This window comes from Physella acuta, unplaced genomic scaffold, assembly GCF_028476545.2.
Source record: "Physella acuta isolate Inbredline_101_S28 unplaced genomic scaffold, ASM2847654v3 ptg000362l, whole genome shotgun sequence".
Taxonomy (NCBI): domain Eukaryota; kingdom Metazoa; phylum Mollusca; class Gastropoda; family Physidae; genus Physella; species Physella acuta.
Genome location: NW_026731881.1, coordinates 674,584 through 692,380, shown reverse-complemented (window position 1 = coordinate 692,380; position 17,797 = coordinate 674,584). Strand labels below are relative to the sequence as shown.

The 17,797-nt window shown below is 41.3% G+C and overlaps 2 protein-coding genes across 2 annotated transcripts; both read left to right on the top strand.

Annotated features, from left to right (window-relative positions):
- The first annotated feature begins 1,774 nt into the window (after window positions 1-1,774).
- Window positions 1,775-11,646, top strand: LOC131941439 (mucin-5AC-like). The gene is made up of 8 exons (XM_059300697.1): window positions 1,775-1,935; window positions 2,841-2,983; window positions 3,392-4,196; window positions 6,170-6,347; window positions 10,110-10,258; window positions 10,350-10,487; window positions 11,004-11,146; window positions 11,410-11,646. Exons 1-8 carry the CDS (start codon window positions 1,878-1,880, stop codon window positions 11,581-11,583), a joined length of 1,788 nt encoding a protein of 595 aa, XP_059156680.1. The 5' UTR covers window positions 1,775-1,877; the 3' UTR covers window positions 11,584-11,646.
- Window positions 11,647-12,112: 466 nt separating this feature from the next.
- On the top strand, window positions 12,113-15,899 carry LOC131941450 (transmembrane protease serine 9-like). The gene is made up of 5 exons (XM_059300714.1): window positions 12,113-12,133; window positions 14,352-14,511; window positions 14,603-14,740; window positions 15,257-15,399; window positions 15,663-15,899. Exons 1-5 carry the CDS (start codon window positions 12,113-12,115, stop codon window positions 15,834-15,836), a joined length of 636 nt encoding a protein of 211 aa, XP_059156697.1. The 3' UTR covers window positions 15,837-15,899.
- The last annotated feature ends 1,898 nt before the right edge of the window (window positions 15,900-17,797 follow it).

Genomic DNA, 17,797 nt, shown 5'->3' with positions numbered 1-17,797 from the left:
TAAAGGGGGAAGTGTGATACTACCGTACAGACATGTTTATTAATGATTACTGTCCTGGCATGAATAAAGCAGTCAGAAATCTTTGTACCAGTCTTCTGACAGTGCCAGACTTCAAGGCACTTCCTGACAATGTACGAGCTGCTGCGATCTTACCTCATTGGCCATATTTCGTGACAATAAATAGTTTATTTATGCATCATATTTATATGGTTTTTTTTTTAAATCGATATTTTAATATGTATGTAATTATAAACGAAATCAAGAGTCATACCTTGATTTAGTGCCCAAAAGTAAAATATTATCAAAAAGATACAACATTTTAGGGACCTGTGATGATCGACCTATCAGTAATTAAACAAGAGATTTTTAAATCATGAAATGTATTTATTTTTCACTAGCCGTGCGAGCCAGGCCCTGCACTGGCATCTGTAAAAAAACCTATCTGAAAAGGAACATGACTGGTGTGTATAGTAACCAGCATATACCCGGGGTTAGAAAATATATTACTTTTCGAATTAACCCTAACCACAACCAAAAAAAACCAAAAACCAAAACACAAAAAACAACCGCAAACATAACACAGACGCAAACACAAATTCAAACGCAAACACAAACCCAACCACAAACACAAAGAAAACACAAACACAAACGCAAACGAAAAAGCAAACGAAAACAAACCCCGATCCAAACGCAAACACAAACCCAACCACAAACACAAAGCCAAATCCAAACACAAAGCAAACACAAACGCAAATACAAATAGAAACACAAACGCAAACATAAACGCAAACAATAACTCACAATAATGCAAATAAACGCAAACATAAATACAAACTTAAATGCAAACATAAACGCAAAGTGTGAGACAGTTTTGCCAGGGGCGCCAAATCGCACCATGCTAAGGCGCCGGAACCGCCTGATTCAACTTAGTAAATAATATAGTACAAATCTATACAATATGACATCAATAGAAATAAAGCGAACCCAAAAAACTTCATTACAGAACATCGAGCTCTTGTAGCGTCACATCGAGCAATGGCTAATTGGGATAAGAACGCATTTTATGTTAATTAGAATATCAGTGGAAGATGGGGATATAAAGATAAAATATCGCTAAATGAAATGTGTCGATACGTCATATAATAATTCAACTGTTTACCTCTCTTTTGATTGTATACTGCTATATAGTTGAGTGTATTAATTTTTATATTTATAATTAATTTATAAATATTTTAATTTAAAACCATTATAAAAACTGATAATGCAATATTATTTCACACGGTATCGGGTACAATTATTAGGTTTGTCCGCAATTGATCATGATTCTAATTTTTCATCTGGAGTAAAGCTCTAAGTGTAAGAAAAGAATAGACTGTAAATAGACTGTAATTAGACTGCGAATAGACTGTAAATAGATTGTGAATAGACTGTGAATAGACTGTGAATAGACTGTAATTAGACTGCGAATAGACTGTAAATAGATTGTGAATAGACTGTGAATAGACTGTGAATAGACAGCGAATAGACTGTGAATAGACTGTGAATAGACAGAATAGTAAAGCGACCGACTTCTAAACCCATCCAGCTGTTCATGTACAAACAGACCGATCGTATCAGTTCTCGAACTCAACACCTTGTTAGTGTGGGTTCATCTGTCCGCTTCCTTAGGTCTTAATTTCCTACATCCGTCATCACTTGTCTACGTGTCGCTTTGGTCTGGATATTCGTCTGGTCAACACGAGTTTGATGCTGGTGTCCATGTCTGTCGATGACATGTATAAAAGCCATCTTGCTACCCACGATTGTGTGGCAGTCTTGATAGAGTTCTCCCGTTGCAAGTTGGCAAACCTCAGCTAGAGAAGAAGACACGAAAAAAAATGAATTTCTTTCCAGCTGTTTTGATACTCATCCTTGGCCTGGTGGCTTCACAGGAGTGTTTGTAGCTTTTTGTTTGTAGCTTTTTGTTTGTAGCTTTTTGTTTGTAGCTTTTTGTTTGTAGCTTTTTGTTTGTAGCTTTTTGTTTGTAGCTTTTTGTTTGTAGCTTTTTGTTTGTAGCTTTTTGTTTGTAGCTTTTTGTCTGTAGCTTTTTGTTTGTAGCATTTTGTTTGTAGCTTTTTGTTTGTAGCTTTTGGTTTCTAACGTTTTGTTTGTTACTTTTTTTGTAACTTTTTTTTTTGTAATTTTTTGTTTGTAACTTTTTGTTTGTAGCTTTTTGTTTGTAGCTTTTTGATTGGGTTTTAGTTTGGTTTTGTGCAAAGTTAAGCATCATTTGAATTATAACTGTCGCCCTTTGTCATTTTTAACATGAAAAATCTAAATTTGACAAAAAACTAACATTTACCAATGTTGTATAAAGTTTGACGGATTGCTAACATTTACCGATCTTCTACATTTGACGGATGGCTAACTTTTGCGATATTGTAGGAAATTTGTTCAATATTTAACAATCTATCTAAATATTTTGAAAGCTGAAAGCAACATTTTAACGTAATTTCTTAAGTTTCAGTGTGGGTGTAAATAAATCTAGATGTCAAAAAGCTGAACAACAAAACTATTGAAGAGAACTTTCATGTTTCTTTCTTTCTTCATTGTTGTCGATTATATGCCATTTTGACAAAACTGATGGGACTTGTACTATTTGGACAAGACTGATGGGACTTGTACTATTTGGACAAGACTGATGGGACTTGTACTATTTAGACAAGACTGATGGGACTTGTACTATTTAGACAAGACTGATGGGACTTGTACTATTTAGACAAGACAAAAGGATTGTGTAACCTCCAACCCACACAAATCTTGAGATCACAACTTGAGACTTGACTGCTGTTGTTTTACAGACACGTATGTTGAGATAGGACGTGGAGTGTGTCGGTCCTACTACTACAACACCGTGGGGAAAATCGCCATCCCCAACACCACCCCCAACATGACCTTGGTGGCCAAGGTCATTAACCAGTACTCTACTTACAGCTGTGTTGAGGTAAGTGGTCATTTGTGTCAGTAGTAATTTGTGTCAGTGGTCAGTTGTGTCAGTAGTAATTTGTGTCAGTGGTCAGTTGTGTCAGTGGTCAGTTGTGTCAGTGGTCATTTGTGTCAGTGGTCAGTTGTTTTAGTGGTCAGTTGTGTCAGTGGTTAGTTGTTTTAGTGGTCAGTTGTGTCAGTGGTTAGTTGCGTCAGTGGTCAGTTGTGTCAGTGGTCAGTTGTGTCAGTGGTCATTTGTGTCAGTGGTCAGTTGCGTCAATTGTGTATGTCGTTAGTTGACTAAGTGGCCAACAACAGTATACAAATTGCGATTAATGTGTATTTGTGTATTTAATTCATGATAAAAATCAGTGCTTAGAAAAAAGTAAAATAAAAATGTGCTGGTGATGTTGTATCTCTCCAACAGAACCAGACCTACGGCATCACCACCGACAACCTCTACCTGTGGATCACTGGCCTCTGCCACGCTGAGTTCGCCATCTACTCTGTCGTGTTGAATACGACAGCTACCACCACCATAGTGCCAACCACAACAACTGCAACATCAACAACTACCACACCAACAACTACCATACCAGCACAAACCACAACAACAACTAAAGCAACAACCACCACACCAACACCAACCACAACAACCAAAGCAACAACCACCACACAAGCACCAACCACAACAACCAAGGCGACAACCATAACGCCAGTACCTACTACAACAACAACTAAAGCAACAACTACCACACCAGTACCAACCACAACAACAACTAAAGCAACAACTACCACATCAGTACCAACCACAACAACAACTAAAGCAACAACTACCACACCAATACCAACCACAACAACAACTAAAGCAACAACTACCACACCAATACCAACCACAACAACAACTAAAGCAACAACTACCACACCAATACCAACCACAACAACAACTAAAGCAACAACTACCACACCAGTACCAACCACAACAACAACTAAAGCAACAACTACCACACCAGTACCAACCACAACAACAACTAAAGCAACAACTACCACATCTGTACCAACCACAACAACAACTAAAGCAACAACTACCACACCAGTACCAACCACAACAACAACTAAAGCAACAACTACCACACCAGTACCAACCACAACAACAACTAAAGCAACAACTACCACATCAGCGCCACCTACAACTAGCGTGTCTGCTAGTACAACAACTTCTCTAGTTCAATGTAAGTTCTCTATTTTTTAAAATATATCACTTCGCTGTCTACCTGCTCTAGTTCAATGTAAGTTCTCTATTTTTTAAAATATAACACTTCGCTGTCTGCCTTATCTAGTTCAATGTAAGTTCTCTATTTTTTAAAAATATATCACTTCGCTGTCTACCTGCTCTAGTTCAATGTAAGTTCTCTATTTTTTAAAAATATATCACTTCGCTGTCTACCTGCTCTAGTTCAATGTAAGTTCTCTATTTTTTAAAAATATATCACTTCGCTGTCTACCTGCTCTAGTTAAATGTAAGTTCTCTATTTTTTAAAAATATATCACTTCGCTGTCTACCTGCTCTAGTTCAATGTAAGTTCTCTATTTTTTAAAAATATATCACTTCGCTGTCTACCTGCTCTAGTTAAATGTAAGTTCTCTATTTTTTAAAAATATATCACTTCGCTGTCTACCTTCTCTAGTTCAATGTAAGTTCTCTATTTTTTTTAAATATATCACTTCGCTGTCTACCTGCTCTAGTTAAATGTAAGTTCTCTAGTTTTTAAAATATATCACTTCGCTGTCTACCTTCTCTAGTAAGCAAAATACAAATAGTCGCGTTGTTGAAAAATTTCTCATTGGGAAACCTTGATAAAGATGATGGCAGCGTGAAATATGTTGGTAGGTGGGTATCATTCAACATTCATTTTTATGTTTACCGAGCCTTAGCGATCAGGCGGTATTTCAATACGAGCAGAGCGCCTGCTCTGCGCTGCGCGCGGGTGGCGGTAGCACGTCCTTGGATTAGGTTGGTGTGGATATTCCTTTAGCACGTCCTTGGGTTAGGTTGGTGTGGATATTCCTTTAGCACGTCCATTGTGTATGCGTCTCATTGGTGTGGATATGGATATTCCTTCAACGCACACTTTTAGTCAACACAACACCATATTAAATGCATACACTGATTATGAGACTTAAATGATTCCGTTAAAAACCCGGCTATTCAATGGTCATTATGTTGTTTTTTAAAGTAATTTGTATTAGTTTAACCAAGACAATTTTATACAATTTATAGCGCACGTCTTGATACGTAGATTTATAGAATCTAGATCTAAATCAAATTTAAATGAAATAGTTCATTTCTTTATATTCTAAAATCGGAAGATGACGCCATTAGTGTTGTGTTATTTCCGTGGTTTAAACATGAGGCTTGTGACGTCATTGTTTATTGCGTTCTTGTCACAACTATAAACACTTTTCCGGTTGCATAATAAAAAATGTGTCTCTTCATTCGAATATGCCTTTATTTTTAATTTCGTTCTTTAAATAAAATTTAGTTTATAAATTTAAAACATCTAACATATTATTTTCATGTATTTTATGTATTAGGATTGTTAGCCTGTGCGTCGGGTTTTTAGCTATTAAGTTATTTCTTTGCTTTTTCACTAATATCGTTCAACGTGTTGGTAAAGCACATTGCGCTTTGATCAATAATTATTTTATCAAATAGTTTTCTCAAACAAGTTTAACATTAAAATACTTAGGCCTATAATTCATGTGTAACGGGTACCGACGGCTAGTTATTAAAGAGAGGATATTGCTTAACACGGATTAGTGCAAACTCAAAAATCTCATGAAAAGTACATGTGAAGTATACAAATATAAGTTTATTAAATCATGTAGATCAGTTCAACATGTTCCCCCTATTACCATTTAACTCAAATATTTAAGAAGAAACCTCGTCTTTAGCATGTTATTTTAAAGTTGTTTCTTGTATCTAAGAAACATTTATTTCCATTTACTTGAATCCCTTTAGTGCTTACATATCTAATTTACACAAGCATTTTTAATGTAAGATAGATGATGTAATCACTGCTCCAAATGATCAACCTAGATTACGATCGAAATATGATCATATTAACCTGTTAGATATTTACATAAGTAGATCAAATTTTGACAAGTTTAGCCAATAATTTTTTCGTCAAACCCCCCTCCCCAGCCCAGTGCGGTATCGCCAACAGCTACAGGATCGTGGGTGGGACCACGACAACAGCCTGCGAGTATCCCTGGATGGTGATGATCTACAACAGCTACTACTCCACGGTCTGTGGCGGCACCATCATCGACCAAACGCACATCCTGTCTGCTGCTCACTGCTTCGTACACCAGGACCCCACGTAAAGAGTTTTGTTAACTTCGTACACCAGGACCCCACGTAAAGAGTTTTGTTAACTTCGTACACCAGGACCCCACCTAAAGTGTTTTGTTAACTTTGTACACCAGGACCCCACGTAAAGTGTTTTGTTAACTTTGTACACCAGGACCCCACGTAAAGAGCTTTGTTAACTTCGTACACCAGGACCCCACGTAAAGAGTTTTGTTAACTTTGTACACCAGGACCCCACGTAAAGAGTTTTGTTAACTTTGTACACCGGGACCCCACGTAAAGAATTTTGTTAACTTTGTACACCAGGACCCCACGTAAAGAGTTTTGTTAACTTTGTACACCAGGACCCCACGTAAAGAGTTTTGTTAACTTTGTACACCATGACCCCACGTAAAGAGTTTTGTTAACTTTGTACACCAGGACCCCACGTAAAGTGTTTTGTTAACTTTGTACACTTGGACCCCACGTAAAGAGCTTTGTTAACTTTGAACACCATGACCCCACGTAAAGTGTTTTGTTAACTTCGTACACCAGGACCCCACGTAAAGTGTTTTGTTAACTTTGTACACCATGACCCCACGTAAAGAGTTTTGTTAACTTTGTACACCATGACCCCACGTAAAGAGTTTTGTTAACTTTGTACACCATGACCCCACGTAAAGAGTTTTGTTAACTTTGTACACCATGACCCCACGAAAAGAGCTTTGTTAACTCCGTAAATCTAAATATTTTTTAGAACATAAGGCTACACAATCGAGTAAAGAACAGTTGAACTAGATTGTTTAGTTAAGCTCTAAAAAATATACGGGTTGACTGACCTCACCATAATCCCTGTACTTTACTGACTTGACTGACCGCACGCTATTCCCTGAACTTGACTGACCGCACGCTATTCCCTGAACTTGACTGACCGCACCATATTCCCTGAACTTGACTGACCGCCCATATTCCCTGAACTTGACTGACCGCACCATATTCCCTGAACTTGACTGACCGCCCATATTCCCTGAACTTAACTGACCCTACCATATTCCCTGAACTTGACTGACCGCGCCATATTCCCTGAACTTGACTGACCGCACCATATTCCCTGAACTTAACTGACCGCACCATATTCCCTGAACTTGACTGACCGCACCATATTCCCTGAACTTGACTGACCGCACCATATTCCCTGAACTTGACTGACTTGACTGACCGCAGCATATTCCCTGAACTTGACTGACCGCACCATATTCCCTGAACTTGACTGACCGCACCATATTCCCTGAACTTGACTGACCGCCCATATTCCCTGAACTTGACTGACCGCACCATATTCCCTGAACTTGACTGACCGCACCATATTCCCTGAACTTAACTGACCCTACCATATTCCCTGAACTTGACTGACCGCACCATATTCCCTTAACTTGACTGACCGCCCATATTCCCTGAACTTAACTGACCGCACCATATTCCCTTAACTTGACTGACCGCGCCATATTCCCTGAACTTGACTGACTTGACTGACCGCAGCATATTCCCTGAACTTGACTGACCGTACAATATTCCCTGAACTTGAATGACCCCTCCATATTCCCTGAACTTGACTGACCCCACCATATTCCCTTAACTTGACTGACCGTACCATATTCCCTGAACTTGACTGACCGTACCATATTCCCTGAACTTGACTGACCGGGCCATATTCCCTGAACTTGACTGACTTGACTGACCGCACCATAAATCACCTGAACTTGACTGACCGTACCATATTCCCTGAACTTGACTGACCGCCCATATTCCCTGAACTTGACTGACCGCACCATATTCCCTGAACTTGACTGACCCCACCATATTCCCTGAACTTGATTGACTGCAGCATATTCCCTGAACTTGACTGACCCCACCATATTCCCTGAACTTGACTGACCCCACCATATTCCCTGAACTTGACTGACCGCAACATATTCCCTGAACTTGACTGACCCCACCATATTCCCTGAACTTAACTGACCCCACCATATTCCCTGAACTTGATTGACCGTACCATATTCCCTGAACTTGACTGACCCCACCATATTCCCTGAACTTGATTGACCGCAGCATATTCCCTGAACTTGACTGACCGCAGCATATTCCCTGAACTTGACTGACCCCACCATATTCCCTGAACTTGACTGACCCCACCATATTCCCTGAACTTGACTGACCGCAACATATTCCCTGAACTTGACTGACCCCACCATATTCCCTGAACTTGACTGACCCCACCATATTCCCTGAACTTGATTGACCGCACCATATTCCCTGAACTTGACTGACCCCACCATATTCCCTGAACTTGACTGACCGCAACATATTCCCTGAACTTGACTGACCCCACCATATTCCCTGAACTTGACTGACCCCACCATATTCCCTGAACTTGATTGACCGTACCATATTCCCTGAACTTGACTGACCCCACCATATTCCCTGAACTTGATTGACCGCAGCATATTCCCTGAACTTGACTGACCGTACCATATTCCCTGTACTTGATTGACCGCACCATATTCCCTGAACTTGACTGACCGCACCATATTCCCTGAACTTGACTGACCGCCCATATTCCCTGAACTTGACTGACCGCACCATATTCCCTGAACTTGACTAACTTGACTGACCGCACCATATTCCCTGAACTTGATTGACCGCACCATATTCCCTGAACTTGACTGACCGCACCATATTCCCTGAACTTGACTGACTGCACCATATTCCCTGAACTTGACTGACCGCCCATATTCCCTGAACTTGACTGACCGCACCATATTCCCTGAACTTGACTGACTTGACTGACCGCACCATATTCCCTGAACTTGATTGACCGCACCATATTCCCTGAACTTGACTGACCGCACCATATTCCCTGAACTTGACTGACCCCACCATATTCCCTGAACTTGACTGACCGCAACATATTCCCTGAACTTGACTGACCCCACCATATTCCCTGAACTTGACTGACCCCACCATATTCCCTGAACTTGATTGACCGCACCATATTCCCTGAACTTGACTGACCCCACCATATTCCCTGAACTTGACTGACCGTACCATATTCCCTGAACTTGACTGACCCCACCATATTCCCTGAACTTGACTGACCCCACCATATTCCCTGAACTTGATTGACCGTACCATATTCCCTGAACTTGACTGACCCCACCATATTCCCTGAACTTGATTGACCGCAGCATATTCCCTGAACTTGACTGACCGTACCATATTCCCTGTACTTGATTGACCGCACCATATTCCCTGAACTTGACTAACTTGACTGACCGCACCATATTCCCTGAACTTGATTGACCGCACCATATTCCCTGAACTTGACTGACCGCACCATATTCCCTGAACTTGACTGACTGCACCATATTCCCTGAACTTGACTGACCGCCCATATTCCCTGAACTTGACTGACCGCACCATATTCCCTGAACTTGACTGACTTGACTGACCGCACCATATTCCCTGAACTTGATTGACCGCACCATATTCCCTGAACTTGACTGACCGCACCATATTCCCTGAACTTGACTGACCGCACCATATTCCCTGAACTTGACTGACCGCACCATATTCCCTGAACTTGACTGACCGCACATATTCCCTGAACTTGACTGATCCCACCATATTCCCTGAACTTGACTGACCCCACCATATTCCCTGAACTTGACTGACCCCACCATATTCCCTGAACTTGACTGACTGCACCATATTCCCTGAACTAGTCAACTTCCAGGACTGGGGCCATCAGCACCACGGCAGCCTCCGACCTGACGGTGTACACGGGGTCCAACGTCATGCCTTTTGAGACCAGTGTCCCTGGCGTCATTAGGCGAACAGTCGCCACAGTCGCCACACACGCAAGTTACGACCCGAAGTACTTAGGTGGGTGCAAATCCCTTGTTTGTAGTTATATATTATAAGTCAGTTTGGTCGATTTCCCCAAGGGCTATTTTTAAAATATCGTCTATTTCAGCAAACGACATCGCCCTCCTTGAATTGACCACACCCATCACATTTGACACGTGCCACAGACCCATCTGTCTGGTCGACGGTTCCAAAACTCCACAAATGGCATCAGGCTGTAGAGCTATGGGCTGGGGCAAAAATTCCAGTGAGTTTTTGGTTTGATACTGGTATTTCTAGAAAAAGGTTCTCGCAATTAAAAAACTAAAAAAAAAAAATCCACGTGACACTAAAAAAAATGTTAAAATTGACCACAAATCCTAAATTCTATACATATTTTGCTTTCTGATATTTTGTCTGAGATTATTTGTCCTGTCACCATTAGAACAGAGTTTTACATTTTAACGATGTAGACGCATTGCTCTTGGGTTAGAAATATTTATACTTTGGTGTGTTCGTGTTTATTATCAAATCCGTTTTATTAACTTGTGTGAATGAGAAAGTATCATAGTAAATGTTATCTACACATTATGTTTGTTGAATGGTGGGTTCTTGTTGTGGGTGCTTTTGCTCTTTGTTTGGTTTAGTGCAAGCAACATTTTACGTCGCTGTCATCGGATTACACTTTGTTCGCTTCAACAGGACTTTGTGGCGATGTAAGATAGCCTCAGGCTACAGGTAGCACCATGCTGTGGTGGTCTAACTCACTGTTGTACATCCACAGGTAGCACCACAGGTACCATCCAGAGCACCATGCTGTGGGTGGATGTACCTGTCGTGTCTGACGTCACCTGCCAGTCCAACTACGGCCTCTACTACCACGGCAGTAACTTCTGTGCTGGCTCACCTGGAATGGATTCCTGTCGGGTTAGTTGTAGATCTGTTGTCGTCAAATTGTTCTGTCGTGTCGTGTGATTGTACAGTGTGTGCAGGTATAGCGCTTTAACGTTTAGGTTTTAACGTAGATGTGTGCTTGTATTGCACTAAAGCAAAAGTTTGGCATTTCTTAACACTTGTTTTAGCTAGCACAAACAGATTTGTCTCACCTCTAGAAATAACCATTTATATAAAAACTTTGAGTGACCACTATCCATGTCTAATGCCCCCCCTCCCCCTGTCTGATGTTGTAGGGCGACTCTGGCGGTCCACTAGCCTGTAAAGAAGCAGACGGCCGCTTCTACGAGTACGGCATCGTGTCTGCAGGTCCCGAGTACTGTGGCTCGTCTGCTGGCCTCTACACCAAGGTCTCCAGCTTTCTGCCCTGGATAGAACAGATGAAAACATTAATGGCGACAGCTGCTTAGATGAAGACAACGTTCCGAATAGTTGCATATGAACTGTCTTCAATAAATCAAAGAACAAAAGCAGTATGAATGTTTGTTTCTTTTTAAAAGCTACAATTTAATTTGTAAATATTTACAATTTTCAAATATTTGAATTTAAAAAAAAATTGTTTGACTCAGATAACAAGAAAAAATGTAAAACTTCGAAGCGTTAAATTTACTTCATTAATGTAATGGGGATATTTACTTATATCATATGGTCAATCTTTTGCGACGAATGATATCTTTGAACAACGAAATCAATTTTCGTAGCTTCAAAAACACAGGATCTACTCTTGTGTTACGTGCTTGTCAATACCTGGTAGTCGACATGACGTCAAAAACATGTCTGGTAGTCGACATGACGTCAAAAACATGTCTGGTAGTCGACATGACGTCAAAAACATGTCTGGTAGTCGACATGACGTCAAAAACATGTCTGGTAGTCGACATGACGTCAAAAACATGTCTGGTAGTCGACATGACGTCAAAAACATGTCTGGTAGTCGACATGACGTCAAGAAAATGTCTGGTAGACGACAAGACGTCACATTTATGTTACGTAGCCTTCATGACGTCACACACATGTCTAAAACAAACATTATGTGTGAAGTGATTGATGCAGGTGTGGTTTACATATGTTTGTATGTTAGACTGCTATCATAGAAGACTTAAGACTGACCGCCCATATTCCCTGAACTTGACTGACCGCACCATATTCCCTGAACTTGACTGACCCCACCATATTCCCTGAACTTGATTGACTGCAGCATATTCCCTGAACTTGACAGACCCCACCATATTCCCTGAACTTGACTGACCCCACCATATTCCCTGAACTTGACTGACCGCAACATATTCCCTGAACTTGACTGACCCCACCATATTCCCTGAACTTAACTGACCCCACCATATTCCCTGAACTTGATTGACCGTACCATATTCCCTGAACTTGACTGACCCCACCATATTCCCTGAACTTGATTGACCGCAGCATATTCCCTGAACTTGACTGACCGCAGCATATTCCCTGAACTTGACTGACCCCACCATATTCCCTGAACTTGACTGACCCCACCATATTCCCTGAACTTGACTGACCGCAACATATTCCCTGAACTTGACTGACCCCACCATATTCCCTGAACTTGACTGACCCCACCATATTCCCTGAACTTGATTGACCGCACCATATTCCCTGAACTTGACTGACCCCACCATATTCCCTGAACTTGACTGACCGCAACATATTCCCTGAACTTGACTGACCCCACCATATTCCCTGAACTTGACTGACCCCACCATATTCCCTGAACTTGATTGACCGTACCATATTCCCTGAACTTGACTGACCCCACCATATTCCCTGAACTTGATTGACCGCAGCATATTCCCTGAACTTGACTGACCGTACCATATTCCCTGTACTTGATTGACCGCACCATATTCCCTGAACTTGACTGACCGCACCATATTCCCTGAACTTGACTGACCGCCCATATTCCCTGAACTTGACTGACCGCACCATATTCCCTGAACTTGACTAACTTGACTGACCGCACCATATTCCCTGAACTTGATTGACCGCACCATATTCCCTGAACTTGACTGACCGCACCATATTCCCTGAACTTGACTGACTGCACCATATTCCCTGAACTTGACTGACCGCCCATATTCCCTGAACTTGACTGACCGCACCATATTCCCTGAACTTGACTGACTTGACTGACCGCACCATATTCCCTGAACTTGATTGACCGCACCATATTCCCTGAACTTGACTGACCGCACCATATTCCCTGAACTTGACTGACCCCACCATATTCCCTGAACTTGACTGACCGCAACATATTCCCTGAACTTGACTGACCCCACCATATTCCCTGAACTTGACTGACCCCACCATATTCCCTGAACTTGATTGACCGCACCATATTCCCTGAACTTGACTGACCCCACCATATTCCCTGAACTTGACTGACCGTACCATATTCCCTGAACTTGACTGACCCCACCATATTCCCTGAACTTGACTGACCCCACCATATTCCCTGAACTTGATTGACCGTACCATATTCCCTGAACTTGACTGACCCCACCATATTCCCTGAACTTGATTGACCGCAGCATATTCCCTGAACTTGACTGACCGTACCATATTCCCTGTACTTGATTGACCGCACCATATTCCCTGAACTTGACTGACCGCACCATATTCCCTGAACTTGACTGACCGCCCATATTCCCTGAACTTGACTGACCGCACCATATTCCCTGAACTTGACTAACTTGACTGACCGCACCATATTCCCTGAACTTGATTGACCGCACCATATTCCCTGAACTTGACTGACCGCACCATATTCCCTGAACTTGACTGACTGCACCATATTCCCTGAACTTGACTGACCGCCCATATTCCCTGAACTTGACTGACCGCACCATATTCCCTGAACTTGACTGACTTGACTGACCGCACCATATTCCCTGAACTTGATTGACCGCACCATATTCCCTGAACTTGACTGACCGCACCATATTCCCTGAACTTGACTGACCGCACCATATTCCCTGAACTTGACTGACCGCACCATATTCCCTGAACTTGACTGACCGCACATATTCCCTGAACTTGACTGATCCCACCATATTCCCTGAACTTGACTGACCCCACCATATTCCCTGAACTTGACTGACCCCACCATATTCCCTGAACTTGACTGACTGCACCATATTCCCTGAACTAGTCAACTTCCAGGACTGGGGCCATCAGCACCACGGCAGCCTCCGACCTGACGGTGTACACGGGGTCCAACGTCATGCCTTTTGAGACCAGTGTCCCTGGCGTCATTAGGCGAACAGTCGCCACAGTCGCCACACACGCAAGTTACGACCCGAAGTACTTAGGTGGGTGCAAATCCCTTGTTTGTAGTTATATATTATAAGTCAGTTTGGTCGATTTCCCCAAGGGCTATTTTTAAAATATCGTCTATTTCAGCAAACGACATCGCCCTCCTTGAATTGACCACACCCATCACATTTGACACGTGCCACAGACCCATCTGTCTGGTCGACGGTTCCAAAACTCCACAAATGGCATCAGGCTGTAGAGCTATGGGCTGGGGCAAAAATTCCAGTGAGTTTTTGGTTTGATACTGGTATTTCTAGAAAAAGGTTCTCGCAATTAAAAAACTAAAAAAAAAAAATCCACGTGACACTAAAAAAAATGTTAAAATTGACCACAAATCCTAAATTCTATACATATTTTGCTTTCTGATATTTTGTCTGAGATTATTTGTCCTGTCACCATTAGAACAGAGTTTTACATTTTAACGATGTAGACGCATTGCTCTTGGGTTAGAAATATTTATACTTTGGTGTGTTCGTGTTTATTATCAAATCCGTTTTATTAACTTGTGTGAATGAGAAAGTATCATAGTAAATGTTATCTACACATTATGTTTGTTGAATGGTGGGTTCTTGTTGTGGGTGCTTTTGCTCTTTGTTTGGTTTAGTGCAAGCAACATTTTACGTCGCTGTCATCGGATTACACTTTGTTCGCTTCAACAGGACTTTGTGGCGATGTAAGATAGCCTCAGGCTACAGGTAGCACCATGCTGTGGTGGTCTAACTCACTGTTGTACATCCACAGGTAGCACCACAGGTACCATCCAGAGCACCATGCTGTGGGTGGATGTACCTGTCGTGTCTGACGTCACCTGCCAGTCCAACTACGGCCTCTACTACCACGGCAGTAACTTCTGTGCTGGCTCACCTGGAATGGATTCCTGTCGGGTTAGTTGTAGATCTGTTGTCGTCAAATTGTTCTGTCGTGTCGTGTGATTGTACAGTGTGTGCAGGTATAGCGCTTTAACGTTTAGGTTTTAACGTAGATGTGTGCTTGTATTGCACTAAAGCAAAAGTTTGGCATTTCTTAACACTTGTTTTAGCTAGCACAAACAGATTTGTCTCACCTCTAGAAATAACCATTTATATAAAAACTTTGAGTGACCACTATCCATGTCTAATGCCCCCCCTCCCCCTGTCTGATGTTGTAGGGCGACTCTGGCGGTCCACTAGCCTGTAAAGAAGCAGACGGCCGCTTCTACGAGTACGGCATCGTGTCTGCAGGTCCCGAGTACTGTGGCTCGTCTGCTGGCCTCTACACCAAGGTCTCCAGCTTTCTGCCCTGGATAGAACAGATGAAAACATTAATGGCGACAGCTGCTTAGATGAAGACAACGTTCCGAATAGTTGCATATGAACTGTCTTCAATAAATCAAAGAACAAAAGCAGTATGAATGTTTGTTTCTTTTTAAAAGCTACAATTTAATTTGTAAATATTTACAATTTTCAAATATTTGAATTTAAAAAAAAATTGTTTGACTCAGATAACAAGAAAAAATGTAAAACTTCGAAGCGTTAAATTTACTTCATTAATGTAATGGGGATATTTACTTATATCATATGGTCAATCTTTTGCGACGAATGATATCTTTGAACAACGAAATCAATTTTCGTAGCTTCAAAAACACAGGATCTACTCTTGTGTTACGTGCTTGTCAATACCTGGTAGTCGACATGACGTCAAAAACATGTCTGGTAGTCGACATGACGTCAAAAACATGTCTGGTAGTCGACATGACGTCAAAAACATGTCTGGTAGTCGACATGACGTCAAAAACATGTCTGGTAGTCGACATGACGTCAAAAACATGTCTGGTAGTCGACATGACGTCAAAAACATGTCTGGTAGTCGACATGACGTCAAGAAAATGTCTGGTAGACGACAAGACGTCACATTTATGTTACGTAGCCTTCATGACGTCACACACATGTCTAAAACAAACATTATGTGTGAAGTGATTGATGCAGGTGTGGTTTACATATGTTTGTATGTTAGACTGCTATCATAGAAGACTTAAACATTATGTGTGGAGTGATTGATGAAGGTGTGGTTTAAATTTGTTTGTATGTTAGACTGCTATTATAGAAGACTTAAACAAACATTATGTGTGGAGTGATTGATGAGGGTGTGGTTTAAATTTGTTTGTATGTTATACTGCTATTATAGAAGACTTAAACATTATGTGTGGAATGATTGATGGAGGTGTGGTTTAAATTTGTTTGTATGTTAGACTGCTATTATAGAAGACTTAAACATTATGTGTGGAGTGATTGATGGAGGTGTGGTTTACATTTGTTTGTATGTTAGACTGCTATTATAGAAGACTTAAACATTATGTGTGGAGTGATTGATGGAGGTGTGGTTTACATATGTTTGTATGTTAGACTGCTATTATAGAAGACTTAAACAAACATTATGTGTGGAGTGATTGATGGGGGTGTGGTTTACATATGTTTGTATGTTAGACAGCTATTATAGAAGACTTAAACAAACATTATGTGTGGAGTGATTGATGGAGGTGTGGTTTAAACAACAGCGGGGCTCAGACATGAAAGTTTGAATCAACTGGTAGTCGAGATATAGGGGGGACCACAGCACTGAGACGTGACGGTCAAAGGGAAGCTACCCATGGAATATATGAAGTAGTTTCAAAACGTAGTAGTTGCGTACCTTTACTTCATCTATCTATCTATCTATATAATTCTCTTCTTGGAGATGTTGGAAAACAAGCTGTAAGCGCGTCTTGCAGTCCCCTCTCTTCCTCTCTAGGAAGTCTGGCGAGCTGTCGTTCACGCTAAATGTTTACAATCGTAGAGCCGGGTTTAGTGACGGCTATTAGGGGCAGATAATTTAGTTTGAAACGATTTTAAACTTAGGGGAGGTAGCTAAGAGGAGGCTGCTTTAACGGGGGGGGGAGGGGAGGGGGAGGTTAGGGGTTGGGGGAAAGGAGGGGGGGGGGGGGGTTATCGTCCTTATCTGTGACGACAGATAGAAAGACAGAGGCAGCAAGATAAAAGCTTTAAAAAACGTTGTAATAAGAAGCTTTTATGTAATAATGCTCACACAAGGGGACAATATTAACATATATAACAATACACTAATATTGAAATAACTTTTACATTTACGTTTATGATTGCGTATATATTATTCTTTGCGTTCATGTTTGCGTGTATGTTTATATTTGTGCGTACGTTTGCGTTTATGTGTGTGTTTGCGTTTATGTTTGCGTTTGTTTTTGTATTGTTCAAACGTCCATGTTTACATAAAGACTTTTAATTTAAAATT